The 27,741-nt window shown below is 40.8% G+C and overlaps 1 protein-coding gene across 1 annotated transcript in view; it reads left to right on the forward strand.

The window, feature by feature from the left end:
• The window catches only part of LOC140518325 (uncharacterized), an 80,960-nt gene that overhangs the window by 22,761 nt on the left and 30,458 nt on the right, over window positions 1–27,741 (forward strand). The window contains exons 6-8 of the mRNA XM_072630368.1: window positions 1,204–3,099; window positions 14,025–14,343; window positions 14,969–15,216. Of these exons, the coding sequence (XP_072486469.1) occupies window positions 1,204–3,099; window positions 14,025–14,343; window positions 14,969–15,216 (2,463 nt within the window). The remainder of the gene's footprint in view (window positions 1–1,203; window positions 3,100–14,024; window positions 14,344–14,968; window positions 15,217–27,741) is intronic.

Consider the following 27,741-nt stretch of genomic DNA (forward strand, 5'->3'; position numbering starts at 1 on the left):
TAATTTTTGGCTTTAGAATTTCTGACCTTATTATAGTACCCTGTTTCACTTTTGTATTTGTCTTGTTACCTGTTGTTGTTTCTGTCTTCTGTTCATAACTTAAAAAAAATCTGAGTTGGTTGTTGAATTCTTTGTATATATACATCTCTTCAAATAAAACTTGTTTTTTCTCCTCATTGGAATACTTTATTGTAATTCCTTTCTTCATATCTTTCAGAATTTCATTTTTCACAGCTTCTCATGCCTGCAGGATCTCCCCTATAGAATTTAAGTCAATAGAATCCTACTTATTAACTCTTTAAAATCTCCTCTTACAATAACAGGAAACTTCTGTTAGCTTCACACTTGTCAGAGGTCCAAGGTTGGCCAAAGGCATGGAATTTAGAATTAGAAGTAAAATAGAGGAAGTCAGGTGTGAATGGTTCAAATAAGTCTCAGCAGTCAGAACAGATAAATGCATAAAATCTAGTAATCTCAGGAGAGTAAAACGGGAGACAAGTGAATAGAATGTAAAAGTGATACAGATAATGGGATACCAATATTTTGCTCTCTAAACCCTTTAACCACCTGCCAAATGAGGACAGCCAGGAACCTTTAGCAGTGTGTGACAATAGCAGGAAGTGGCAAGAGAGGTAGATAGAGAGAAAGATGTATTATTGTGGCTACAGATGGTCCCTGATTATAATTAGGGAAAGTAGGAGATTGTGTACTGCAGGAGTATTGTCACAGACATGAAATTGTTGCTGAAAAGGATTTCTTTGGTAGCAGTGAGTATAATCTGTTGGAAGGCTTCCACTACAATAATGGCATAGGGTGATGAAGCTGTGGACTTCCCAGATTGCCTGCCTCCTGGTATTCTGCTCTTCACTTTGCCTATATCCCATCTATTTAAGCTATTCCATCAGATAACCCTTCACAATTTCATCTTCCTTGATTGACTTAATTCACTATGCTGTCCTTGCACACCAAATGTTATCTCTCCAACCATCAATGTTCTCTTCTAATTGATCCTTACCCATCTCTCTCATTCTCTCTCCAATTGCAAGGTCTTATTTGAAAGTATTTAAAGCCACTTATTTTATACTCATTATTTCCCTTTCTTATGTTAGTGGTTTCATTTCTTCAAGCATAGTAGTTTCATACCTTTATATCTTCCAGCATGAACAATAGGGCACAGTCGCATTTTTTCTTTCTTTCTTTCAGATGGGGGGACCAGACCTGAACCCAAGGATCCAATTCCCATACAGGGCATTTCTGAAGAAGGAGCATCTCAGGAGGCAACAGTGGAAAGATTCATAAAGGATGGTATCTGGTACTCTAAATTAGGAGAAGCCTGGAAGTCTGTTGATCAGTTTGGGAAACAGCCAAATAATAAAGAAGATTATCTGAGGCAAGTTACAGTTTCCCCCAAGAAAATTTTCCTTGGGAAGATAGACCCTGAGTGTTACGAATTTAGCCTGAATTCAATCCTGGTTACAGAACAGAGGGTTCCTACAAGAGAGAGAGACCATGAATATGATGTATTTGGAAAAACTTTCAGGTGTAATTTGCATCTAATTGGACATCAGAAAATGTGTGTAGGAAAGAAACCATATGAATGTAATGAATGTGGAAAAGTTTTTAATAAGGGTGCCCTACTTAGACAGCATCAGAGAATTCATACAGGAGAGAAACCTTATAAATGTAATGATTGTGGAAAAGCTTTTAGACTTCGTGGAAACCTTACTCAGCACAGAAGAATTCATACTGGAGAGAAGCCCTATAAGTGTAATGAGTGTGGGAAAGCCTTCAGACTGCATGGACACCTTACTCAACATAAGAGAATTCATCCTGGAGAAAAAATCTATGAATGTAATGAATGTGGAAAAGCTTTCCATAGGGCTGCACTTTTATTGCAACATAAGAGAATCCATACTGGAGAGAAACCCTATAAATGTAATGACTGTGGAAAAGTTTTCAGTAATAGTGCCCTTCTCATGCAGCATCAGAGAATCCATACTGGAGAGAAACCCTATGAATGTAATGAATGTGGGAAATCCTTCAGACTTAGAGGAAATCTTACTCAACATAAAAGAATCCATACTGGAGAAAAACCTTATAAATGTAATAATTGTGGGAAAGCTTTCAGTAAGGGTACACTACTTATGCAGCATCAGAGAGTTCACACTGGAGAAAAACCCTATGAATGTCATGAGTGTGGAAAAGCCTTCAGACTTCGTGGAAATCTTACACAACATAAGAGAATTCATACTGGAGAGAAACCTTATAAATGTAATAATTGTGGGAAAACCTTCAGTCAGAGTAAACACCTAACTCAACATCAGAGAATTCATACTGGAGAGAAGCCCTATGAATGTAATGAATGTGGGAAGGCATTTTGTGATAGGTCATCCTTGACCAAACATCAGAGGATTCACACTGGAGAGAAACCTTATGAATGTAATGAATGTGGGAAAGCTTTCAGTAGGGGTGCACTCCTTACTCAGCATCAGAGAGTCCATACTGGTGAGAAACCCTATAAATGTAATGATTGTGGAAAAGCATTTAGTAAGGGTGCACTCCTTAGACAACATCAGAGAGTCCATACTGGAGAAAAACCATATACGTGTAATGAATGTGGAAAAGCCTTCAGACTTCGTGGACACCTTACTCAGCATAAGAGAATTCATACAGGAGAGAAGCCCTATGAATGTAGTGAATGTGGGAAAACCTTCCGTCAAAGTACAGACTGTACTCAACACCAGAGAATCCATACTGGAGAGAGACCTTATGCATGTAGTGAATGTGGGAAAGCATTTTGTGATAGGTCATCTTTGACTAAACATCAGAAGATCCACACTGGAGAAAAACCTTATGAATGTAATGAATGTGGAAAAGCTTTCATTAGAAGTTCATATCTTATTCAACATCATATAACTCATACTGGAGAGAAGCCTTTTGAATGTAATGAATGTGGGAAAGCTTTCAGTCTGCATGCAAATCTTACTCGACATCAGAGAATTCATACTGGAGAGAAACCATATAAATGTATTCATTGTGGAAATGCATTTCGGCATAGTTCAGCCCTGATTAGACATCAGAGAGTTCACAATGGAAAATAATTCTGGGAATTTAGTAAATGTTGTAGGCTTCTTTTAGATGTAGCTTTCATTCCTTATGGTCATGATATCACAGTTTGTCATTATGTGTGATTGTGTTTGGTGTGTTTTAAGGAAAAATATGCTTCTATTCACAATTCTCCATTCTCCCTCCCCCATGTACTTTCTTTCCTCATTATATATACACCCTGTTGCCTACAAGGGAGCTTATATTAAAAAGAAATTCATGATCAATTTGCCAATAATTAGTTCAACCAACAAAATTTAAAGATATTAATCATTTTTATATTTGAGTTTTATTAAATTACTAATTTTATGTTTTTATGAAGCTCTACTGGATTATTTTTGCATTACTTTTCATGATAAAATACTAGTGGTATATGAATACCTAGCAAGAGTTGATACCAATACATGTTAGCTTTTTTACTTTGAATAAATTGCGCTGTTTTTCTTAGAATTAATATTATACAAAACTCAGCGCAAAGTGTGCTTATCCAAATTGTTTAATGAAGTCCAATGAACTTCTAGTTTTCTTTAAAAGGATGGAAATAATAATTGTGGGATATTGATCTAAGATATTGAACAGAGAAGACTGAAGGGGATCATCATGAAAAGTGGCTAAAAATTCATACAAAAAATTAGAAAGCAACCAAATTTAAAATGAGCACAATAGAAAAAAAAGCGTTAATGCAATTTTAAAATATTGTCACATATATGAATTGACTAAAGTGCTAGAAGCAATGGACATAGGAAAAGAAACCATGCAAAGTTATTCCATGAGATGTCCTGACGTAGTAAATAGCATTTTCAAAGAAATTGAGTAGAAATTGGCAATCCTAAGAAAATCATCTGATCAAATAAAAGAATTTGAAGGAAGTAACAAATTAAGTGAGAATAAAGAGATAAAACATAAGAGTAGATGGAAAATACAGTAAAAAATAATCTCAGAAATCTGTAGCAGGTAACACTAGACATTTCAGTGGAAAATGAAATTACATCAAATACAGCAATTGGAAATCCAGGCCCATGGAATTATCCAAGCTACTGGGAAACACATCCAAGCCACAGACCTGAATGTTATATCACAATGCTGAATTTCAGTATTACTGATACCTCAGAGAACTTAGAGAAACAAAGACTTTGGATACTACATTTCAGGAAATTTCCTATTAACTGAATAATGTAGGCATAACAAACAACACGTCCCGAAGAAAATTTATTATTCCTCATTCCCACCCCATTCTAAATCCATATCTCTTCCTGACTTCCCCATTTCTGTCAAAGGCACCATCATTCTTCTAGTCAACTAGGTTCACAATCTTACAGTCATTCTTCTTACACTTCCCTACCCTACACATCTAAGCAGTTGCCAAGGATTACTTGATTCTGCCTCCACAACATCTCTCACATCCATCTCCTCTTTACTCACAAGGCCACCACCTTGAAGAGTACACATCTTATGTGAACTATTGCAATAGTCTAATTGGTTTTCGTGTCTCTAGTGTCTCTCTTTAATACATCCTGTACTCAGCTATCAAAGTGGTATTTAAATCTAAAGCACAGGTCTAACTATATTAGTCAACTGTTCAATAAATTCCTATAGTTATTATCTGTAGGAGCAAATATAAAGTCCTCTGTTTGACATTTAAAGTTCTTCTCAACTCATTTCCAGCCTATCTTTCCATCCTTATTATATACTACTATCCTTCACACATGCTCTGTGGTCCAGTTAAACTGGCCTTCATGCTGTGCCATACACACACACATATACATATACATACACACACATATATTCCCTCTCCTGTCTCTGTGCCTTTTCATAGATAGCCTCTCATGCTTAGAATGTACTCCCTTCTCACTTCCATCTCACAGAATCCCTAGATTCCTTCAAAGTTCGGCTTAAATAGCACCACCTATGTGAGGCCTTTATATTCTCAGCTGCTAGTGCCTCCCCTTGAAATTACCTTGTATTGATTTTTGTATGCATTTTGTATTTATTTCTATGTATATGTGTCTTCCTAAATAGAATGTAAACTCCCTGAAGGCAGGAATTGTTTTTTATTTTTGTATCTCCATCACCTACCACAGTGCCTGGCACATAGTGGACATTGAATAAATGCTTGTTGATTGAAATTGTCAAAGAATATTTTCAGAACTGGTGAAGAAACTAGCTAAATACAAATAGAATAAAAAGAACACTTAAGATAAAATATTTAATGAATTTAAACACGTCATATTTAAACTACACCACTACAATGATAAGGTAAAATACTGTCCAGTGTTTAAAAAGTTATGAAATCATTGACTCAGAAATAATAATTAGCATCAGAGCAGACTTTTCAGGAAAAAAATGCTAACATGAAGAAAGTGGAACCCAGCATTTACAAAATTAAGGTACATAAGCCATGAATGCAATATTACTGACCCAGGATAATTAAGCATGTTTTATATGAAGAAAGTATATGGATATTTGAGAAGCAAATATACTTCAAAAAATTTATAGAGCTTGTCTTTGAGCAGTTCTTAAGAAAATCAAGTCACCCTTAAGATGCATGCTTTAAAACAAGATAAAACAGGTGATAACAAAATGTGAGACCCCTTAGAACACTACATTGATTGAGTCATTGAAGGTTTCAGAATATGTCAGATAAACAAGGTAAAAGCCTCACTATTAAAATAACGGGGAGCAAGGTAATCCCAAAGCAAGGCTCCTCTCTTTGACAAAAGGGAAATCCAAGTTAAAGTAACTGTCACAGTTACTAATATGTCTACCAACAACTTTGTTTAAAATTCTGTTCAGTTTGGATTAATAGATATGAGATTAGGAAATTTTATATTTTCTTCTGAATGAGTCAAGGAAAAACTTCATTTTATCAGAGATCTGTAAGTTCTCCATGTAGTTTATAACCTATTTATATCTTAGAAAATAGTTTTAGAGAGTTACCTAAGCTTCAGAGAAGTTAAGTATTTACTGTGACTAAATTTAATCAGCAAACTACAAGAAACTTAATTAAATATTTATTAAATATTTACTATGAAATAAGTGAATTTTTCAGAATTAAGTAGTTTGCTCATGGTCACATAGCTAGAGCTAATAAGTATCAGAGGCAGAATTTAAAACCAGGGTTTCCTGACTCCCAAGACCAATACTGTCTACTACTTTATACCACATCTCTTTGCCAAAACAAACCTAAGAACTATAACTGAACACAAATTGGCCAAACTCCCCAAATAAATTGCAGAATAGTCACACAATGTCATTTAATAACAACAACATGCTTATGTGAAACATTTAATTCAGAAATATCAGTAGATTTGAAATGGAAGGCTAGTCTAAAATTCACCATGCTGCTGCTAAGTCATGAAGAGCATGAGTGGCGATGATATTGATCAAAATCAAATTCAAATTGGAAAGTAATTTTTAAAAAAATTGGGATATAACAATCATAAATATATGTAAATACATATACATATATTCATCTAATAATTCTGCTGCCCAATTCATAAAAACCCAACAGTGTAGCAAGAAGAAATAGATTTAAATAATTACACTTAAGAGATTTTGAAACTTCTTTATCAGAATATGATAAGTGTATAAAAAAGATAAGAAATCACAAAGCTGGTAAACATTAGAGGTATGCTTTGAACTTGGGTTTTCTGGCTCTAGAGTTTGACAGTATATGACTATTCTATACCTGTAGTCTAACCATTTCTACTGACAGGAGGAAAGTGTCATGGGTCTTTTGAAATCAAGATTGGTCATTGCACTTATTTGAATTATGAGGTATTTTAATATTGTTTTCCTTTATTTCTGTAGGCATTATGGCCATTGCTTTCTTTTATTTCTGTTTACTTCACTCTACATCATGTTCATATAAGTTCTCAATTTTTTCTGAAACCCTCATATTCATAATTTCTTAAGGGGCAATAATAAAAAATAATACTCCATTATTTTTATATGCCAAAATTTGTTCATCTTTCCCCCCAACAATGAGCACCCATTTCATTTCTAGTGTTTTTATTACCATAAATTTCCCTTTTAAATTTAACACCTTATGATTTCACCCTAGTATTCTAGCCATTAAAAATCTTTTTTGTATCTTGACTATGGTATGTTAGCTCTCCCTGCTGGTTTTGTGTCATCTTCAGATTTTATGAGCCTGCTTTCTTATTCAAACCTTTGGTGAAAATGTAAAAAAGTATAAGTCCGAAGACAGGTCCTTAAAGGGCACCCTATTACAGACCTTCTTCCAATCTCATATTAGACTATTAAAGGACTTTTGGGTCTGGTCATCTAGTCAGTTCCATATCCACCTAATTCTGCCACAGTCTAGTCTAGAACATGCAAATGAACACACACAAGGAATGGGAACCAGTAGTTGCTTCAAGATAGTTTATAAGAACAAATGTGCTATCAATCATTCTAGTTAAAGATCACTTCTTTACTTGCCATGTTTGTCAGTAAGTCTGTCCTTGGCCTATCTACATGACAACTTATAACTCTGCTGAGCCAAGTCTCCAAATTCTAAGGCATGTTATACACAACACCAGGCTTGTTTACAAATGTATAGTGTTTCTTTTCTTTGCCCTTTAGACAGGATTCCCTTCTGCCTCTTCAGATACTTTTACCCTGAATTCATTGTTACATTTTTTTTCTAGAAATATTTCATTCTCCCCCATAGCTTGGAGAATAAAGTGATATACTTCTAGCCCTTTTGTCCCTTCTTTCAGGAAGAAGATCAACATGTACTTTGTGCATACATAGATAGCAGTTACTTGCCATAGCAAAGAGACAGATATGATTCACTCACTACAAAATTCTTCTTGCAGTCTATCAATTGCAAGATCAAGAGTTTCAGTAAAATGCAAAATAGATCCATAACAATCATGAGCATTTCTATACAGTTAGCAGCAGCAACAACAATTTAAAAAAAAACCTAGGAAGAAATAGAAAGATAAATGCTAGTTAAAAAAGAACAGCTACAGAATGCATGAATATCTGAAGGTTAACCTGTCAAGGCATACATATAAGATTTATGTAAAAATGACTAGAAAACGCTATAGAAATGAAGGCAGACAAATAATTGGAGAGATGTTTACTGCTTATATTGAGCTATGTCAATATAATTTTTAAAATGCCTGATTTAATTTACAAATTTAGTACTATACCCATTTTATTTTATTTTATTTTATTTTATTTTATTTTACTGAAGGGATACTTTATATAACTAGAAAAAGGATACATGTAGGGACAGGGATAGGACTTGGACTTATTACCTCACTGATGTAGGGAACTCCCAGAACTAAACAAAATAGTAACTAAATTCACTTGAAGAGAAAAAAGGTTTCTACTCTCAAGGAATATGATTAGAAAAATGAGAATGAGAACATAAAACACCAGACCTCAAACTGTATTATTACATTACAAGTATTAAAAAGATACTGGTGAAAACTGGTACCAGTTAAAAATCAGAAATGCAGATCAGCAGAACAAACAAGATAAGCAAGAAACACAATTGGCATTTGACATTGATATTTGAAACATCTGAAAGACCATTCAAAAGTTTGACATGAGACTTGGTCCAATCTTGAAGCAGCTATGGGTGTAGGCACTTCAGGGGAGAGTGTTGGACATGTAAACCTTGTGGAACCACTTAGCATTGGTCATAAAGGGATATTTATTGACAGTTATATCCAAGAGATGAGAGGGATAACACAGCTATATGCCACTAATGGATTGTGGAGCTAGAAAGGATCTTAGAAGCTTTCCAAGTTCAGCCTCATCATTTATGGATGAGGAAATAGCTTCAGAGAAGTGAAGTATTTTTTGCAAGTTCACAAAATGGCAAATATCAAGAGGTTACTTATGAATTTAGATCTTCTGACTCCAAATCCAAAGTATAAAAGACTTTACCACATCATCTCCAGTGGAACAGAGGCCAGTCTACTGATGAGTAAGATGGCACTTAGGAACTCTTACTCCGTTGAAAAAACAATGCTCTCTTCATGATAGGGAACTAGGGGAGGGAATGAAGGATAGTATAGCCAAAAGAAACCCAGGATTGAGTTATGACTAGGAATGAAATGAAGTGTCAGAGGAAGAGGATGATGGTCAAAAGAGACGTTCACTGGCAATAAGGGAGTAGAATGTTCCAAAAGGCAGAAAAGGGTAGGCAGAAGAAATTAGGACTGGGAAGGGGGAGGGGGGGTTGTGATAGATGGAGATGAGTGTTGAAGGAAGGAAGAGGAAGATAAATTAGGTTTTGGAGAAGCAGATTTCGATGTCAGAAATAAAGGGAACAGAGGGTTGGATTGAGTAGACAGAGGTTATGGAATCTTCAGAATTTTACTTAGAATGTTGGAGTGGAACTTTTGTGATTAGTGTGTCTAAGCTGCTGTTTGGTGGAATCAAGTTGTCTTAGCAACTTGTGAGGAGCTGAGCTAGTTTTATACTTTCAGGAATAGTTTTACTGTAGTTATATTTCCTCTTGAAATATAAATTCAAAAATAATTTTTATCATAATGGATGTGCCCTTACTATGAGCAATGAGTATCTCCCCGATAAAGTATTCCTTTACTTCTTTAGAGGGAGTTTTGTATTGTATTTAGCTAAGTCCCATGTGTGTCTTGGTAGGCTAACTTCAGATATTGTATGCATTTTGTAATTTTGAATGGAATTTCTCTATCATATTCTCCCGGTTTGTATTAGTCATATACAGTAATGTTCAGTGTTTTTAAAAAATTATTTTTGCTACATTGTTAAACATTTTGATTAGTTTCCCCTCCACAGATTATCAGAATTTTCCAAGTAAATCACCATATTACCTTTAAATAGGAAAAAAATTACATCCTCTTTCCTATTATTTTTTCCTTTAATTTCTATCTCCTATCTTGCTGCTATGTGGAATCATATCTATAGAGAAAGAAGAAAAGTTAGAGGTCATCTGAATTCCTTAATTTTACAGGTGGGGAAACTGAGGTCTAGAGAGGTTAACTGACTTGCACATGACAACATAGATGCAGAACCAGAATTTAAACAAGTTCTTTCACTCTAAATCCATTGCCTTTTCCATGCCATCCGTGGTACCTCTGTGTCAGTAATAATGAATAGTAGATCAATCTTTCTAATTAATGCAAAATTTAGAAATCAATTTTAGTAAAAGTACTACAGTATTCAGTTTTTCAAATTATAATTACAGTTATCCCTTCCACATCACAACTTTACCCATCATGGTTTCAATATATCATGGGTTGGCATAAGAAATTAAATGGGAATTTTGGAGGAGTTTTGCAGAAGTCACAGAAGACATGTGAAGGTCAGTAGATGACATAGAAAAAGTTTAGAAACTCAGAAATGCATAAAATATATAATATGTAAATATTATAGAATATAAACATTTTCTCTTTTAATACCATAAATATACCCAAATTTTACAGTAAGGTATGGTAAACACCCCATAAAAGAAAAAGAAAAAATTCAGGCTTTTTCTCTGGTATCAAAGGAGGGCCAAAAAATTTTACATGGATTTTCCAGATCATAGGGACACTAAGCCCCTAACCCCCCCTGATGTGGGAGGGAGGGATAACTATATTGATTTTATACCAGGCCTATAAAAATGGTTCAAAATTAGAGGACAAAAATAGCACAGGTACTCAGATGGATCTGTGAGTAACAATGGAGAAAGGGAAATGCTTGCTTTACTATGGAATCTATTAAATCTTTGAAATCATTTTATTATTTATATAATTAGATATACGTACAGATACACATATGTGGGTGAATGCAGCATATACATATATATGTAATACTTAGAAGGGCCCTTCCATGTCCATGCTATCTATAGTTTTTTAACATAACTGATAAATAAGTATTGTATCTTGTCACATACTTTTCAGTATCTGTTGATATAATAAATATGTTATTATATAATCAACATATATTATATAATCATGTAATTAGTTGTTTTGGTATTTATATAATTTATATATATATGTATATACGTATATTATATATATATAATTATCTATGCTACATAAAATAATGGATGTGCCCTTACTATGAGCAATCCATAAAATCCTACTCTGATGTCTTACTATGGCATGAATTGTGGAGTCAACCGTGGGTTCCTGAAAGCTATGCCAATGGAGGGCAAGGTCTGGAAAGTTCTACCATGCTGGAAAAGTTCTGAGTATGCCCCCAGTAATAGACTGAGTCTTATTTTCCAAAGATCAACCTAACTATTTATGGAAAGGCACATTACTAGTAGGTTGGACACCTTGTGATGAAATTATTTTTGCCATGGCAACCCACGAAACAAAAATTTTCAATGGCCCTCTCTTTTGTGCAGTTCCCTTTTTTTTCTTGCAGTAATGGTAGCACAGTAGTGGGATGATACTAAGAATCTCACATTTTTCAGACTGTCAGCACATTTCCAGTTTGGCTAGTGGCATTCTAAATGTGAAATCTTTGTCCAAAGATCAATGGCAAACTTTTAGGAGAAGATGGACAAGAGTAGCATAGGATGGGCAGTCATGCATGGATTGCACTCTGTCCTTTAACTCCTGTATCAATAAGGCCACAGACTGTTTTGAGTATATTAATTGTTCTTTAAATGTTGAACCATCTTTATATGCCTGGCATAAACTAATTTTGATTACGAGTTTTTTATCTTACTGTATTCTTCTTGTAAAAAAATTTAAATGTTACATTAATTAGTGAGATTGCTCTGCAATTCTTTCTCTGTTTTATCCCTTTGTAGTTCAGATATCGATTCTAATTTGTCTCATAGAAGGAGTTTGGTAGAATCCATTCTTTCTCCTGAGAACAATTAATATAGTGTAAGTATTAATAGTTTTTAAAACATTTGATAGAATTCACTTGTAAGTCCATCTGAACCATTTTTTCCTTTGGTAGTTTTCCTGAGATTAGGTTAAGATCTCTATTTCCTTTATGGTTAACTTAGGTATTTTATATTTTTGTAGATGTTCATCAATTTCCTTTAAATTCTCATCTTGCTGTCACAAATTTTGTGTAAGTTTTTTTTATTCTCTTTATTTCCTCTCTATCCACTGTGGATTCATCGTGTGTGTGTGTGTGTGCGTGCATGCGTGTGCACACGTGCATGTGTGAAATTTGGCTTCTTTGTGATCAAATTAGTTTTTTTAATTGATTTTGTTAGTATTTAAAAACTTATCTTTTTATGTTAATTAGATAAATAGCTTTGTGGTGCTGATGAAGGTAGGGATCTCTTTCTCTGTCTCTCATTCTCTCCTCTCTTTTTTAAGAGCAGTGTATTATTTATGATTTAGGAACTTTGGGTTCTAGTCCTGGCTCTGCTCCTAATTAACAGATACCAGGATTTAGGGGAAGGGATATGCATATGCACAAAGTCACCACCTAGTACCTCTTTTTTAGTTAGTGTACTAGGGAACTGATAAAAGAAAACATCTTTTGGGAATAGGGAACATAGCATGTGGCATAGTGAATATAGTTCTAGCCTTTCAGTCGGGAAGACCTGAGTTCATAATCCTTCCTCAGATGCTTACTAGATGTATTGCCCTGAGCAAATCACTTAACTTCTTTTCAGCCTCAATTTTCCCATCCGTAAAGTGGTAATAATAATAGTACCTACCTCTGAAAGTTGTTGTGAGGGTCAAATGAGATGGCCTGGAGAAAGCACTATGCAAACCTTACTCTATTCACAAAGTTTACCTGCTTTGAGTCTTTTTTCTGCAGTCCAAAATACTTAAAGGCACCAAAGCTACTCATCCTAATAATTGCAACCAAAACCAATCCTTCCTTTGCCTTGAATGTCCTCTTAGTGTTAACTGGGGCATGCTCTGCATGGTGATACAGTGCAACACAGCGGTGGTAGCTTAGTTGTTTTTCTGTGCCTCAGTGATGATCCAGCTAGTTGCTGTCTGCTGTGCTGTTATCCCTGGCTATGGTGCTGATAGTTTCTTTAATAACAGTGTTAAGTATTTTGGCCTCTTTTCAGTTAATAATCCAAACGCCCCCGAGACAGTAGAACAGCCAGTGAAGGTCATTTTAAAACATGAAATAACTGTATTCATGTCAGGGGAATACCTGCCTGTATGTAGACAGAGGGACATTCATATACCGCATTTCTTCTATCAGAATTAAATCAGGTTTTAGTACACCTAAAGATTGAAGTTATTAAGGGTAGATTTTTTTCTCTCACAACCTCAAGGGATCTGTTGAGGGATGGCTTTGATAAGAATGTAAGAATTGGAATATGGGGTAAGATCTGATGTAGGGGCAGCATTGGATGTCAAATTAAAAAGGCTGGGACTCTAATATTCTAGTTTTTTAAAATGACCTATTATGAATCTCTCAGCCATATAATTTATCTAAGCTATTCTTGAACATACAGATATTTTCAGTCTTTAAGGGCAAGAGGTTACACATAAATTAGTACTTTTTGTCCAAAACTTCTTTCCGTCTTCAAAGTAATAATAATGACAGCCGACATTTATATAATGCCAGGCACTTTTGTTATCCCCCTTTTACAGATGAGGAAACTGAGGCTGAAGCGTCCGAGGTCAGATTTCAAAGTAGGTTTTCCTGACTTCAAGCCCGGCACTCGGTGTCAGCCAGCTAGTTCACTAAGCCTTAGTGAAGAAGTTCATGTTCAACCTATTATACCCTTCATGATTTTGTATGTTAGTGTGACCCCTGCTCTGCCCTGCGTCCTTCCAGGTGGAGGGTCTTAATCATTTGTTATCAGTTTACCAGCCGCATCCTCATCCTCTCGGTCACTGGAGTTCCATTTTCTGAGACTTCCAGCGCTGACACGTGAGTCAAGATATCTGTGGATCAGAACTGCACTTTGTGGTCTGGGTGCAGATGAGCCATGGGTTTTTGCAGAGGTAGAGAAACGCTTCCTTTCTTTTTCACCCCCAAAGTCCAGGGACGTGTGGCAACGTATTGGGCACAGGACTTCAGAGGGCAACCTGCGGACGGTTTGGTTCTCTCCCTGGTCCGCGTCAGAGCGAGGTGTACTGTCATCCTGTCGGGAGAGTTTGCGTTCTCCTCTGGTTGCATTCTCTTGTGTTTACCCGCGGTGAAACTCATCTGCCACTTCCTTGTCTCCTCGCAGAAAGTCCAAAGGTTCTCCTGCCGCTCGTCCGCTGTGGAGCGGCCTCGGAGCCTCCACGAGCCCCGGGACGGCTGCACGCCTGAGCTGCTCCTCGTCTGCTCCGCCTCCCTCTCTGACGTAACCACGTTAGACGTCCGGTCCTAGCTCTGGGTTCCGCAGCACTAACGCTTTCCCTTCTACGCGGTCCCATGATTTTAACTTTCCCCCCTCTGCCTTTAAACCGGTTCCCTCTCCATCCTAAAGTGTTCTGCCGCCCCACCCCCCAGTTGGTGACCTCATATCTGACCCGGAAACCTGGTCAAGTATTTTGAAAGTGCAAACGAATCATTCCATTCAATTCCGCAAACATTTATTAAGCACTTCTGCAAAGTGCTAAGAATACAAAGAAAGCAGTTCCTGTCCCGAAGGAGTTTATGTTCTAGGGGGAGAAGGGGCACGTACAGGAGCAAGCTTGATACAAGTGAATTGGTGAGCGCTGAAAGGCAACTGAGGGGTTTTCGGGAAGAGCCAGGAGGGACAGAAGTCCCATGGAGCGGTCCTCCACCCTAGGGGGAGGGGATGTCGGCGACTGTGGAGAATAGCTAGTCTCCGTCCTTTTACTGCTGACAGCTTAGCTCTGGTCATAGCCGTGCTCCGGGCGGAGAGGCCAGGTTAGTCCTGCTGGTGCTGGGCCAGAATCGAACTTGGCGCTGCTTGCGAGCGCGCTGCCTGCACCTTTGGGTGACCAGTCACAGGAACCTTGCAAAACAGAAGCAGCGTGTTCCGCGTCATTCTGGGAGTTGTAGTGCTGAGATTTCTTTGGCGCAAGCGCACTCCGAGGCGGGCCTGGAGATGCGTGCGCAGTATCCACGCCATCATTGATTCTTTGGCCTTGAACCAGCTTCTTATCCGAGGTCAGGCCAAGCCCAGGACCCAGTTCCAGGTATTTAGTGACCAGGCCCATTCCCAGCTGCCAAACCCGAGCTGGGCGGATGCGGACGGACCCAGGGGCCGGGCTTGTATGCAGGGCTCTTACCTCCTCTGTCAGGGGCGGGACAAGGGGCGGGCTTATCCTCTGTGAAGCCACTGGGGGACTGCGGGGAGGTCCCTTCTGTGTGTGCGCGTGCGTGTGTGTATGTGTGTGTGTGTGTGTGTGTGTGCATGTGTGTCTGTCTGTGCTTCCGTGCTTGTGAGCGCGTGTTGTTGGGAGACACCCTGTGGTTGTGCCCAAGTGAAGCAAGCTGTGAGAAGAACCCGCGGGGTGTGAATGTAGGAAGCACCTGCTGTGTGTCTGCTCTGTGATATGCCTTGTGTGTGTGTCTGTCTGTGTCTGTCTGTGCTTCCGTGCTTGTGAGCGCGTGTTGTTGGGAGACACCCTGTGGTTGTGCCCAAGTGAAGCAAGCTGTGAGAAGAACCCGCGGGGTGTAAATGTGGGAAGCACCTGCTGTGTGTCTGCTCTGTGATATGCCCTGTGTGTGTGTGTGTGTGTGTGTGTGTCTGTGCTTCCGTGCGTGTGAGCGCGTGTTGTTGGGAGACACCCTGTGGTTGTGCCCAAGTGAAGCAAGCTGTGAGAAGAACCCGCGGGGTGTAAATGTGGGAAGCACCTGCTGTGTGTCTGCTCTGTGATATGCCCTGTGTGTGTGTGTGTGTGTGTGTGTGTGTGTCTCTGTGCTTCCGTGCGTGTGAGCGCGTGTTGTTGGGAGACACCCTGTGGTTGTGCCCAAGTGAAGCAAGCTGTGAGAAGAACCCGCGGGGTGTAAATGTGGGTAGCACCTGCTGTGTGTCTGCTCTGTGGTGTGCCTTGTGTGTGTGTGTGTGCGTGTGTGCATGTGTGTGTGTCTGTGCTTCCATGCCTGTGAGTGCGTTTTGTTGGGAGACACACTGTGGTTGTGCCCAAGTGAAGCAAGCTGTGAGAAGAACCCGCGGGGTGTGAATGTGGGAAGCACCTGCTGTGTGTCTGCTCTGTGATATGCCCTGTGTGTGTGTGTGTGTGTGTGTGTGTCTGTCTGTCTGTCTGTCTGTGTCTGTCTGTGCTTCCGTGCTTGTGAGCGCGTGTTGTTGGGAGACACCCTGTGGTTGTACCCAAGTGAAGCAAGCTGTGAGAAGAACCCGCGGGGTGTGAATGTGGGAAGCACCTGCTGTGTCTGCTCTGTGATGTGCGGTGTGTGAGTGTGTGTGTGTGTGTGTGTGTGTGTATGTGTCTGTCTGTCTGTCTCTCTGTGCTTCCGTGCTTGTGAGCGCGTGTTGTTGGGAGACACCCTGTGGTTGTACTCAAGTGAAGCAAGCTGTGAGAAGAACCCACGGGATGTGAATGTGGGAAGCACCTGCTGTGTCTGCTCTGTGATGTGCCGTGTGTGTGTGTGTGTGTGTGTGTCTCTCTGTGCTTCCGTGCGTGTGAGCGCGTGTTGTTGGGAGACACCCTGTGGTTGTGCCCAAGTGAAGCAAGCTATGAGAAGAACCCGCGGGGTGTAAATGTGGGAAGCACCTGCTGTGTGTCTGCTCTGTGATATGCCCTGTGTGTGTGTGTCTGTCTGTCTGTGCTTCCGTGCTTGTGAGCGCGTGTTGTTGGGAGACACCCTGTGGTTGTGCCCAAGTGAAGCAAGCTGTGAGAAGAACCCGCGGGGTGTAAATGTGGGAAGCACCTGCTGTGTGTCTGCTCTGTGATATGCCCTGTGTGTGTGTGTGTGTGTGTGTGTGTGTCTGTGCTTCCGTGCTTGTGAGCGCGTGTTGTTGGGAGACACCCTGTGGTTGTGCCCAAGTGAAGCAAGCTGTGAGAAGAACCCGCGGGGTGTGAATATGGGAAGCACCTGCTGTGTCTGCTCTGTGATGTGCGGTGTGTGAGTGTGTGTGTCTGTCTGTCTGTCTGTCTGTGCTTCCGTGCTTGTGAGCGCGTGTTGTTGGGAGACACCCTGTGGTTGTGCCCAAGTGAAGCAAGCTGTGAGAAGAACCCGCGGGGTGTGAATGTAGGAAGCACCTGCTGTGTGTCTGCTCTGTGATATGCCCTGTGTGTGTGTGTGTGTGTGTGTGTGTGTGTCTGTCTGTCTGTCTCTCTGTGCTTCCGTGCTTGTGAGCGCGTGTTGTTGGGAGACACCCTGTGGTTGTACCCAAGTGAAGCAAGCTGTGAGAAGAACCCACGGGATGTGAATGTGGGAAGCACCTGCTGTGTCTGCTCTGTGATGTGCCGTGTGTGTGTGTGTCTCTCTGTGCTTCTGTGCTTGTGAGCGCGTGTTGTTGGGAGACACCCTGTGGTTGTGCCCAAGTGAAGCAAGCTATGAGAAGAACCCGCGGGGTGTAAATGTGGGAAGCACCTGCTGTGTGTCTGCTCTGTGATATGCCCTGTGTGTGTGTGTCTGTCTGTCTGTGCTTCTGTGCTTGTGAGCGCGTGTTGTTGGGAGACACCCTGTGGTTGTGCCCAAGTGAAGCAAGCTGTGAGAAGAACCCGCGGGGTGTAAATGTGGGAAGCACCTGCTGTGTGTCTGCTCTGTGATATGCCCTGTGTGTGTGTGTGTGTGTGTGTCTCTGTGCTTCCGTGCTTGTGAGCGCGTGTTGTTGGGAGACACCCTGTGGTTGTGCCCAAGTGAAGCAAGCTGTGAGAAGAACCCGCGGGGTGTAAATGTGGGTAGCACCTGCTGTGTGTCTGCTCTGTGATATGCCCTGTGTGTGTGTGTGTGTGTGTGTGTCTCTGTGCTTCCGTGCGTGTGAGCGCGTGTTGTTGGGAGACACCCTGTGGTTGTGCCCAAGTGAAGCAAGCTGTGAGAAGAACCCGCGGGGTGTAAATGTGGGAAGCACCTGCTGTGTGTCTGCTCTGTGATATGCCATGTGTGTGTGTGTGTGTGTGTGTGTGTGTGTGTGTGTCTGTGCTTCCGTGCGTGTGAGCGCGTGTTGTTGGGAGACACCCTGTGGTTGTGCCCAAGTGAAGCAAGCTGTGAGAAGAACCCGCGGGGTGTAAATGTGGGTAGCACCTGCTGTGTGTCTGCTCTGTGATATGCCCTGTGTGTGTGTGTGTGTGTGTGTGTGTGTCTGTCTGTCTGTCTGTCTGTGCTTCCGTGCTTGTGAGCGCCTGTTGTTGGGAGACACCCTGTGGTTGTGCCCAAGTGAAGCAAGCTGTGAGAAGAACCCGCGGGGTGTGAATGTAGGAAGCACCTGCTGTGTGTCTGCTCTGTGATATGCCCTGTGTGTGTGTGTGTGTGTGTGTGTGTGTGTGTGTCTGTCTGTCTGTCTGTCTGTCTGTGCTTCTGTGCTTGTGAGCGCGTGTTGTTGGGAGACACCCTGTGGTTGTGCCCAAGTGAAGCAAGCTGTGAGAAGAACCCGCGGGGTGTGAATGTAGGAAGCACCTGCTGTGTGTCTGCTCTGTGATATGCCCTGTGTGTGTGTGTGTGTGTGTGTGTGTGTGTGTCTGTCTGTCTGTCTGTCTGTGCTTCCGTGCTTGTGAGCGCGTGTTGTTGGGAGACACCCTGTGGTTGTGCCCAAGTGAAGCAAGCTGTGAGAAGAACCCGCGGGGTGTAAATGTGGGAAGCACCTGCTGTGTGTCTGCTCTGTGATGTGCCGTGTGTGTGTGTGTGTGCGTGTGTGCATGTGTGTGTGTCTGTGCTTCCATGCCTGTGAGTGCGTTTTGTTGGGAGACACACTGTGGTTGTGCCCAAGTGAAGCAAGCTGTGAGAAGAACCCGCGGGGTGTGAATGTGGGAAGCACCTGCTGTGTGTCTGCTCTGTGATATGCCCTGTGTGTGTGTGTGTGTGTGTGTGTGTGTGTCTGTGCTTCCGTGCGTGTGAGCGCCTGTTGTTGGGAGACACCCTGTGATTGTGCCCAAGTGAAGCAAGCTGTGAGAAGAACCCGCGGGGTGTAAATGTGGGAAGCACCTGCTGTGTGTCTGCTCTGTGATGTGCCGTGTGTGTGTGTGTGTGCGTGTGTGCATGTGTGTGTGTCTGTGCTTCCATGCCTGTGAGTGCGTTTTGTTGGGAGACACACTGTGGTTGTGCCCAAGTGAAGCAAGCTGTGAGAAGAACCCGCGGGGTGTGAATGTGGGAAGCACCTGCTGTGTGTCTGCTCTGTGATATGCCCTGTGTGTGTGTGTGTGTGTGTGTGTGTGTGTCTGTGCTTCCGTGCGTGTGAGCGCCTGTTGTTGGGAGACACCCTGTGATTGTGCCCAAGTGAAGCAAGCTGTGAGAAGAACCCGCGGGGTGTAAATGTGGGAAGCACCTGCTGTGTGTCTGCTCTGTGATGTGCCGTGTGTGTGTGTGTGCGCGTGTGTGCATGTGTGTGTGTCTGTGCTTCCATGCCTGTGAGTGCGTTTTGTTGGGAGACACCCTGTGGTTGTGCCCAAGTGAAGCAAGCTGTGAGAAGAACCCGCGGGGTGTGAATGTGGGAAGCACCTGCTGTGTGTCTGCTCTGTGATATGCCCTGTGTGTGTGTGTGTGTGTGTGTGTGTGTGTGTGTGTGTGTCTGTGCTTCCGTGCCAGTGAGCGCCTGTTGTTGGGAGACACCCTGTGGTTGTGCCCAAGTGAAGCAAGCTATGAGAAGAACCAGAACCTGCGGGGTGTGAATGTGGGAAGCACCTGCTGTGTGTCTGCTCTGTGATATGCAGTGTGTGTGTGTGTGTGTGACCTCTAGTGGCTGTGGCTGTGACACTCAGCAGTGTGTGTCTGTACCAAACACCCACAAAGTGTCTTATGTGAGTGAAGAACTGTGTGTGTGTATATGTGAAGAACACCGCTGTGTGTGGGAGGAATCCATAGAATGTCCAGGTGTGCATCTGTGTATGCGTCAGTATGTGTGTTTGTGTGAAGAACACGGCGTGTTGTGTGCCCCTGTGTGTGAAGACCCTGTAATATGTCTGTGTTTTGAAGCTGTGTGCATGTTTGTGAAGAACCTGCAGAGAGAGAGATAGATGTGTGTGTGTGTGTTGTGTGTGAAGAACCTGATGTATGTGTCTGTGTACATGGAGAAACTTCACAGTGCATCTGTGTGGTAAGCCATATCTTTGCTTGTTTGTGTATCTGTGTGAAGAACTTGCAGTGAATGTGTTATGAAAAATCTGTTGCGTGCCTGTTTCTGAACAACCCACCTTGTATGTGTGAATGTGTAAAGAACTTGTCTTCTAAGGCAGGCATTGTGTGTCTTTCTATATGTGAAGAACCATTTGGTTGTATCTGAAGAAGTCAGAGTATCTGTTTAATGTGAGTGAGAAATTCACAGTTGTGTGGGTGTGTGTCCATCTGTGTGGTTGAGAGTCTGTGGTAGCATGTAAGTGGAGTATCCACATGGTGTGTGAAGCACTTGCATTGTGTCTTCCCTTTGTGATGAGCCTGTTCCTGTGGGGGGGGGGGGGGAGGGCCTTGTGCGTTTGTGTGTATATTGTGAAGAACCTGTAGTGCCTGAGTGTCTTTGTATGTGAGACCTACAATGTATGTGTCTGTGCAAAACACCCCCAAAGTGTCTTATCTGTGAATGAAGACCTGTGTCTTCACACCTGTGTGTGTGTGTATGTGTACATTTGAAGAACTCCCAGTTTGTGAAAAACTCCACTGTGTCTGTGTGTGTGAAGAATCCATAGGATGTCTGGGTCACTATGTGTATTTGTATGCAGAACTTAGTGTGTTGTGTGCCTCTGTGTGTGAAGAATCTGTGGTATGTCTGTTCTGAAGCTATGTGCATCTGTGAAGAACCTGCAGAGAGAGAAGTGTATGTGTCTGTGTGTATGTATGTACATGGAAAAGCTTCACAATGCATCTGTGGAAAAGCCCCAAAGCATGATCGTATCTGTACCTGTTTATGTATCAGTGTGAAGAACTTTTGGAGTGATTGTATTATGAAAGTTCTGTTGCATGCCTGTTTCTGAAGAACCTTGTATGTGTGAATGTGTAAAGAAATTGTCTTCTAAAGCAGGCATTGTGTGTCCTATATGTGAAAAACATTTTAGGTGTGCCTGTTTGAAAATCTCAGAGCATCTGTTTTATGTGAGAGAGGAATTCACAGTTGTGTGTGTGTGCCCATCTCTGTGGTTGAGAGCCTGTGATAGTAGTGGGTAAGTGGAGAAAACTGTGAAATATCCACGTGTGAAGCATCTGCAGTCTGTCTCCACCTTGTGAAGAGCCTTCCCCTAGTGGGCTATGTGTATGTGTGAAGAATCTGTAGTAGCCAAGTGCCTTTGTATGTGAGACCCACAATGTGTGTGTCTGTACGAAACACCCACAAAATGTCTTATCCATGAGTGAAGAACTATCTGTGTGTGTGTGTGTTTTTGAAGAACTCTCAGTTTGTGAAGAGCCCCATATAGGTGTGTGTATGTATGTGTGAAGAATCCATACTATGTCTGGGTGTGTGTTGTGTGTGTCTGTATGCGTGTTTGTTATGAAGAATGCACAGTGTGTTGTATGCCTCTGTGTGAAGAACCTGTAATATGTCTTTATGTTCTGCAACTGTATGCATCTGTTTGTGAGGAACCTGCAGAGGGCGTGTGTGTATGTGTATGTGTATGTGTGTCTGGAAAGAACCTGATAAACATCTGTGCATATATGGGGAAACCTCACAATGTATGAGGTGAAAAGCCACACAGTGTGACTGTATCAGTGTCTGTTTCTGTGTCTGTGAAGAACTCAAAGTATATTTGTGTGTGAAAAACTTGCAGTGAATATGTGTTGTGAAAAATCTATTGTATACCTGTCTTCTGAAGAATTCACCTTGTGTGTTTGAAGGTGTGAAGAGCTTGTCTTCTAAAGCAGCCATTGTGCTATGTAGAACCCTTTTGGTGTGTCTGAAGGGCTTGAAGTATCTGCTTTATGTGAGTGAAGAATTCAGTGTGTGTATGTCTAAGTAAGGTACCTGTAACATATCTGTGTAAGTGTGTAAAGAACACACACACACAGGATCTGTGTGAAGAGCCCATTGTGTGACTGTGTGTAAAAAACACAATAGTGTGTGTGTGTGAATTCACAGTATATCTGAAGGGAAGAAATCTCAGTGTGTCTGAGTGAAGAACTAGTGTGTCTTTGTGTCAGAGAGAAGAACCTTCAGTGTGTCTTTGTACGTGCAGAGAATCCACAATATGCCTGTGTGTATATGAAGAACTTGCTGTGTGCATGTGCAAATAAAGAACCTGGAGTATGTCTGTGTGTCTCTGTTTATGAAGAACTCTCCTTGTGTCTGGGTGTGTGTGATCCTGTGTGTGATCCTGTGTGAGATCCTGTGTGTTTCTGGGTGTGTGAGGAGATCTTGTAGCATGTGACTAGCCTTGTTACTATAAAGAACCCAAGAGCCCACAGAGTGTCATTTTTCTGTGAAGAACTTGTAAGGGTGTCACTGCGTGTCTGAATAATCTGGCATTTTCTCTCTGCGTGTATCTGTGAGGAACCTGCAGTGTATTGCGTTTTGTTCTTGTTTGTAGACATTTACAGTGTCTGTCTGTGTGAAGAATCTACAGTGTGTCTATGTGGGGGCTGAACCTAGAGTATATGTCTATATGTGAAGAATCCAGTGTGTCTTTGTATATATGTGAAGAAATCTATGAAGCATCTGTTCTCTCAGTGTTAAGAACCTGCACTGGGTCTTTGTGTTCTAAAGAACTGCAGTGTATCTGTGTTTGCAAAGAATCTTCATTGCACTTGTGTGTGTGTGTGTGTGTGTGTGTGTATGTGTGTGTGTGTGTGAATCTGAGCTATGTCTTTGTGTTCTGAAGCTTTTCTTCTCTTCCTTGTCTCATATTACTCAGAAATCTTGCCTTACTTAGATACTCTTTTACTCTGGATGAAATTTTTGATGAGGAGGTGTCCCTTCTTACCAACACTTGTACATGTGTCTTTTATTCCTTCCCCTCTCATCTTTTTCAATGAATTGTCCCCATTATCTCCACTTTCTCTTTTAGCTTCAACTTCTCCCTATCACTGGATCTTTCCTTGATGCTTACAAGTGTATATATTGCCCATCCTTAAAAATCTTCACTTGATTCTACCATTCCTTTAGCTTTCATCTTTCTTTCTTCCTAGGCCAAATTACTTAAGAATTAGCTGTTTTAACTAGATCCCTCCATTTCCTCTTTTTTCAGTCTTATCTAAGTGCTTTATAGTCTGGTTCCTAACCTCACCATTCAACTGAAACTCCTTTCTCCAAAATTACCATTGATCTCTCAGTTGCCAAATCTAATTTTCTTAGTCCTCATCCTTTTTGACCTCTGCAACATTTGATACTGTTTGATCACCCTCTCCCCCTGGTTATTCTCTTCTCTCAAGGTTTTTGTGACACTGCTCTTTCCTGGTTCTCCTACCACCTGGTCACTGGATCCAGATGGCTCAGGAGAAAGTGAGAGTGGTGACCTTTTACAGCCCTCCCTCACTCAAAACAAAGTCAAGTACAAGTCATGTCATCATTTCTCTGATGTCATGGTCCTCTTCGAAAATGAAGGACGAACACAACAACAACACAGCAACCTGTCTGACCACTTGTACCTTCTCAGTCTCCTTGCTGGTTCTTCATCTGTGTTATGTGGGTGTCTTTCAAGTTTCTGACCTGGGCCCTCTTCTCTTTTCCCACTATACTGTCTGTCATGGTGATCTCATAAACTCCCTTGCGTTCAGTATCTCTGTGCAGGTGATTCCCAGATGTGTATATCTTACCCTGGTCTCTCTTCTGAGCTAAAGGCCCACATTACCAGCTCCTTTTTAGACATTTTAAACTGGATGTCCTATAGGCATCTCAAACTCAACATGTCCAAAACAGAACTTATTTCCCTAGATGCTCCCCTCTTGCCACCTCCTCTATCAAGAAAAAGGCCTCTACCATCCTCCTAGTCATCCAAGCTCACAACCTTGGTGTCATCCATTACCCTTCCCTCTTGCTTACCTCATACTCATATATACTTAGTAACTAAGTCTTGTCATTTTTACTTTCACAATATTTTTCATGTGTATCCCCTTCTCTCCACTTACACACCTACTTTAGTCCAGGCCTTCATCACTTTTGTTTTGATTATTGCAGTAGCTTTCCAGTTGTTCTCTCTGCCTGAAGTCTTTTCCTCACTCCAATCAGTCCTTCACTCAAATACCAAAGTGACTGTCAAACGTAGGCCTGATTGTGTCAATGCTCCCCACACTTGATAAGCTCCAGTGGCTCCCAGTTATCTCTAGTATCAAATATAAAATCAACTGGCATTTATAACTCTTCCTAACCTTGTCCCTTCATATCTTTACAGTTTTCCTACATTTTATGATCCAGCTACACTGGCCTCTGGGCTGTTGCTCGCACAGTCCTTGCCATCTTCTCAGTGCCTTTGAATTGACAATTCTTCATGTTTGGAATGTTTTCCCTCTTCACTTCTACCTCTTTGCTTCTCTGGCTTTCTTTAAATAGAAACTCAGATCTCACCTTCTGCCCCAGGCCTTTCCCAAGTTCCCTCAAATGGTAGTACTTTCTGCTCTGAAATTATATCCCATATACTTTGTATTTATTTCCTGTTGACATTGTTATGTACACGTTGTCTTTTCCATTAGAATTTGAGTTTCTTAAGGAAAGGGGCCATTTTTATCTTTCTTTGAATTCCCAGTTTGTTCATAGTGAAGACTTAATAATTGCTTTTTGATTGATTGCTTTGTATCTGTGCATGTCAAGAACCCTACTGCATCTTTGTATTCTGAAGCACTCAGTGTTTGTCTGTGTCTGTGGGTAAAAAAGGTTTTAGTGTGTTTGTGTTGATATCTTGTGTTATGTGTGTGTATGTTAAACTTTCTGTTTGTCAGTGCTCATGAAGAACCTTATTGTAGCTGTGTTCTACAGAAATGCTTGTGTGTTTGTGTGTGAAGAGCCTGTAGGTGTATCTGAGTGAAGAACATGCAGAATGTCTGTTGATGTATGTGAAGAAACCATTGTGTCTGTTCTGAAGAACCTGTTAGAGGTCTGTACATATGAAGGATCTGCGTTGTCTTCTTCATGTCCAAAAGACCTATTTCACATATGCCGTTTTCTGGGCTTACATGTGAAGAACCCACAAATTGTATGTTCTCAGTAAGTGCAAAGTTTCACTGTATTTTTAAAGAGCCTGCTGTATGTCTTTGTGTTGTAATGAATCTGTTCATTATATGTATGTGTATGTGGAAAGAACCTAGTCTTTGTGCCTTGAAAAACCCATTGTGTATCTGTAAATGTGGGAATGATCCACACTTTGTGACCTAACCCTCTCTGTGTATGTGTGAATTACCCACACTGCCTCTGTGTTCTAAAGAGCCCTCTGCATGTTCTGGTGAATGACCATACTTTCTGCATGTCTGTGGCTTTAAAGGGCATGTAATATGCATGAAGAACCCACACCTTTCTTTGGCATGAATCTGCTGTGTGCATGTGTTGATAAAGAACCCACAATGTGTCTGTGTATTCTGAAAATCACATAGTGTGTTTGGGTCTGCATGTGTCTGTCTGTGAAGAATTTATAATGTGTTTATATGTTCTGAAGAATCCATGATGTAGATGTTTCTGTTAAGTCTGTAAAGAACCTGAAATGTTTCTTTGTGTGTTATGGGTATGTGTAAAGAACCCAAATCATGATTTTGTTTTTAAGAGTTCTCTGTGTATCAAGAACCCACATCTGTGTCATTTTGTTCTCTAAGAACCACTGGATGTCTCTAATAGTGAGGAATCCTCAGTTTATCTTTATGTCTATGTCTGTGTCTGTGTGTGTCAGTGAAGCTCCCAAAGGGTGTAAGATGAATCTGTTTTATATCTGCCTGTTCTGAAAAACCCATTGTATATTGTGTGTGATGACCTTACACTGTGTTCTTGTATTTGTTCTGAAGGTCCCCTTGTGTATTCTGTGTTAACAACCTCATCCCCCCATCTATGACCTTGTAAAGCCTGCATTATGTTTGTGATAGATCAACCCATAGTGTATATGCCTGAGGGTCTATGAGTGAAGAATCTACAGCATGACTGAGTATACAGAAGAGTCCACATTGAGTCTGTATGTGTGGAAAAACTGTCTTGCATTGTTGAAGAGCCCATGGCATATCTGTGTATTCTTAAGAATCCTAGAGTGTATCTGTGAAGAACATTTTGCATGTCTGTATGTTCTGAAAAACCTGCCTTGTGTCTCTATATATGGAAAAACCTACAATGGGATTTTTTTAATCTGAATCTGAAGCATGCCTATGTTGTCTTTCTTTGTATGTAAAGAAATCTCAGTGTGTTTGAAGAACATGTGTCTATTTTGAACACTTGAACACTGTGGTGAGTACATTATAAACAATCCCCTTTGTAGCTTTGTATTCCATAGATCCTGCTGAGTGTGTGTGTGTGTGTATAAAGAGGCCTCATTATGTCTGTATATGTGAAGAACCTGCTTTGTGTTTGTATGTTCTAAAGGACCTATTGTGTGCCTGTGCCTGTGTGCAAAAAGGTCCCAGTATGTCTATATCTGTTTTTGCATGTGGGAAACTCAGTGTCTTATGTTGGGTCTTTGTGTGCTGTAAAATTTTGTTATATATCTGTGGGCAAATGAATAACTTATACTCAGACACATTGTGGGTTCTTCACCAACACATATGTGTATCAGATTCATTTCAAATAGGTGCAGTGTAGATTCTTCACATGTATTATATGCTCTTTACAGGCACAGACATACAGAGATGCTCTTCAGAACACAGATTATGTGTATCATTCATACATACAAACAAGATAGATCACAAAGACACAATGTGGGTCCTTCCCACATGTATAAATATATAATGATATGTACACTGAATTTTGTGTATGTTCTGAAGAAACAGCTATATGTATGTTTTGTGTATATATATGCATGTAAAGAAACCATTGTGTATCTATGCACTGGAAAATCAGCTGTATGTCTGTGTCTTGTGTGTCTTTCTTTCTTTGAAATCTGTGCTCTGGTTATGTTCTCAAGAACCAGCTGTGTACCTTTGTCTTGTCTATATGCCTGTTTGTGAAGAAGCTACTGTGTGTCTTTGGTCTAGTGAACAAGTTATGTGTCTTTGAAAGATCCCTCTGTGTGTGTATGTGTATGTGTGTGCATGCTTGTGTGTGCTATGGAGAACCAGCTGTGTGTCAGTGAAGAAGATGTGTGTCTCTGTTCTGGAGAACCAGCTTTGTGTGTGTCTTAGAAAATCAACTATGTCTTTGTTATATTGTGTGTGTCTGTTTGCAAAGAAGCCACTGTGTGTCTTTTTTGGGGGGAAGAACCAGCTGTGTATGTGCATGTATGTTTGTGTTCTGGAGAACCGGTTTTGTGTCTATATAGTGTGTGTGTGTGAATGTGTGTGTGTATTCTGGAGAACCAACTATGTAACCATGTTACAAAAAAAGCTGCTGTATGTGTTCTGGGGAATCATCTGTGTCTGGGTTCTAAAGAACCAGCTTTTTCTGTGTGTGTATGCACAAAGAAACAGCTATTTTGTTCTGGAGAATTAGGTGTGTGTGTGTATGTGTGTGTGTGTGTGTGTGTGTGTGTGCTGAAGAGCCAACTATGTGTCTTTTTTATGAATAAATATATGATTTTTATCTTTCCAAATTAAGCATTTTAGATTAATTTGCCTTCCTCAAATTAAGCA

The sequence above is a fragment of the Notamacropus eugenii genome, chromosome 1 (genome assembly GCF_028372415.1).
Source record: "Notamacropus eugenii isolate mMacEug1 chromosome 1, mMacEug1.pri_v2, whole genome shotgun sequence".
Classification (NCBI taxonomy): Eukaryota; Metazoa; Chordata; class Mammalia; order Diprotodontia; family Macropodidae; genus Notamacropus; species Notamacropus eugenii.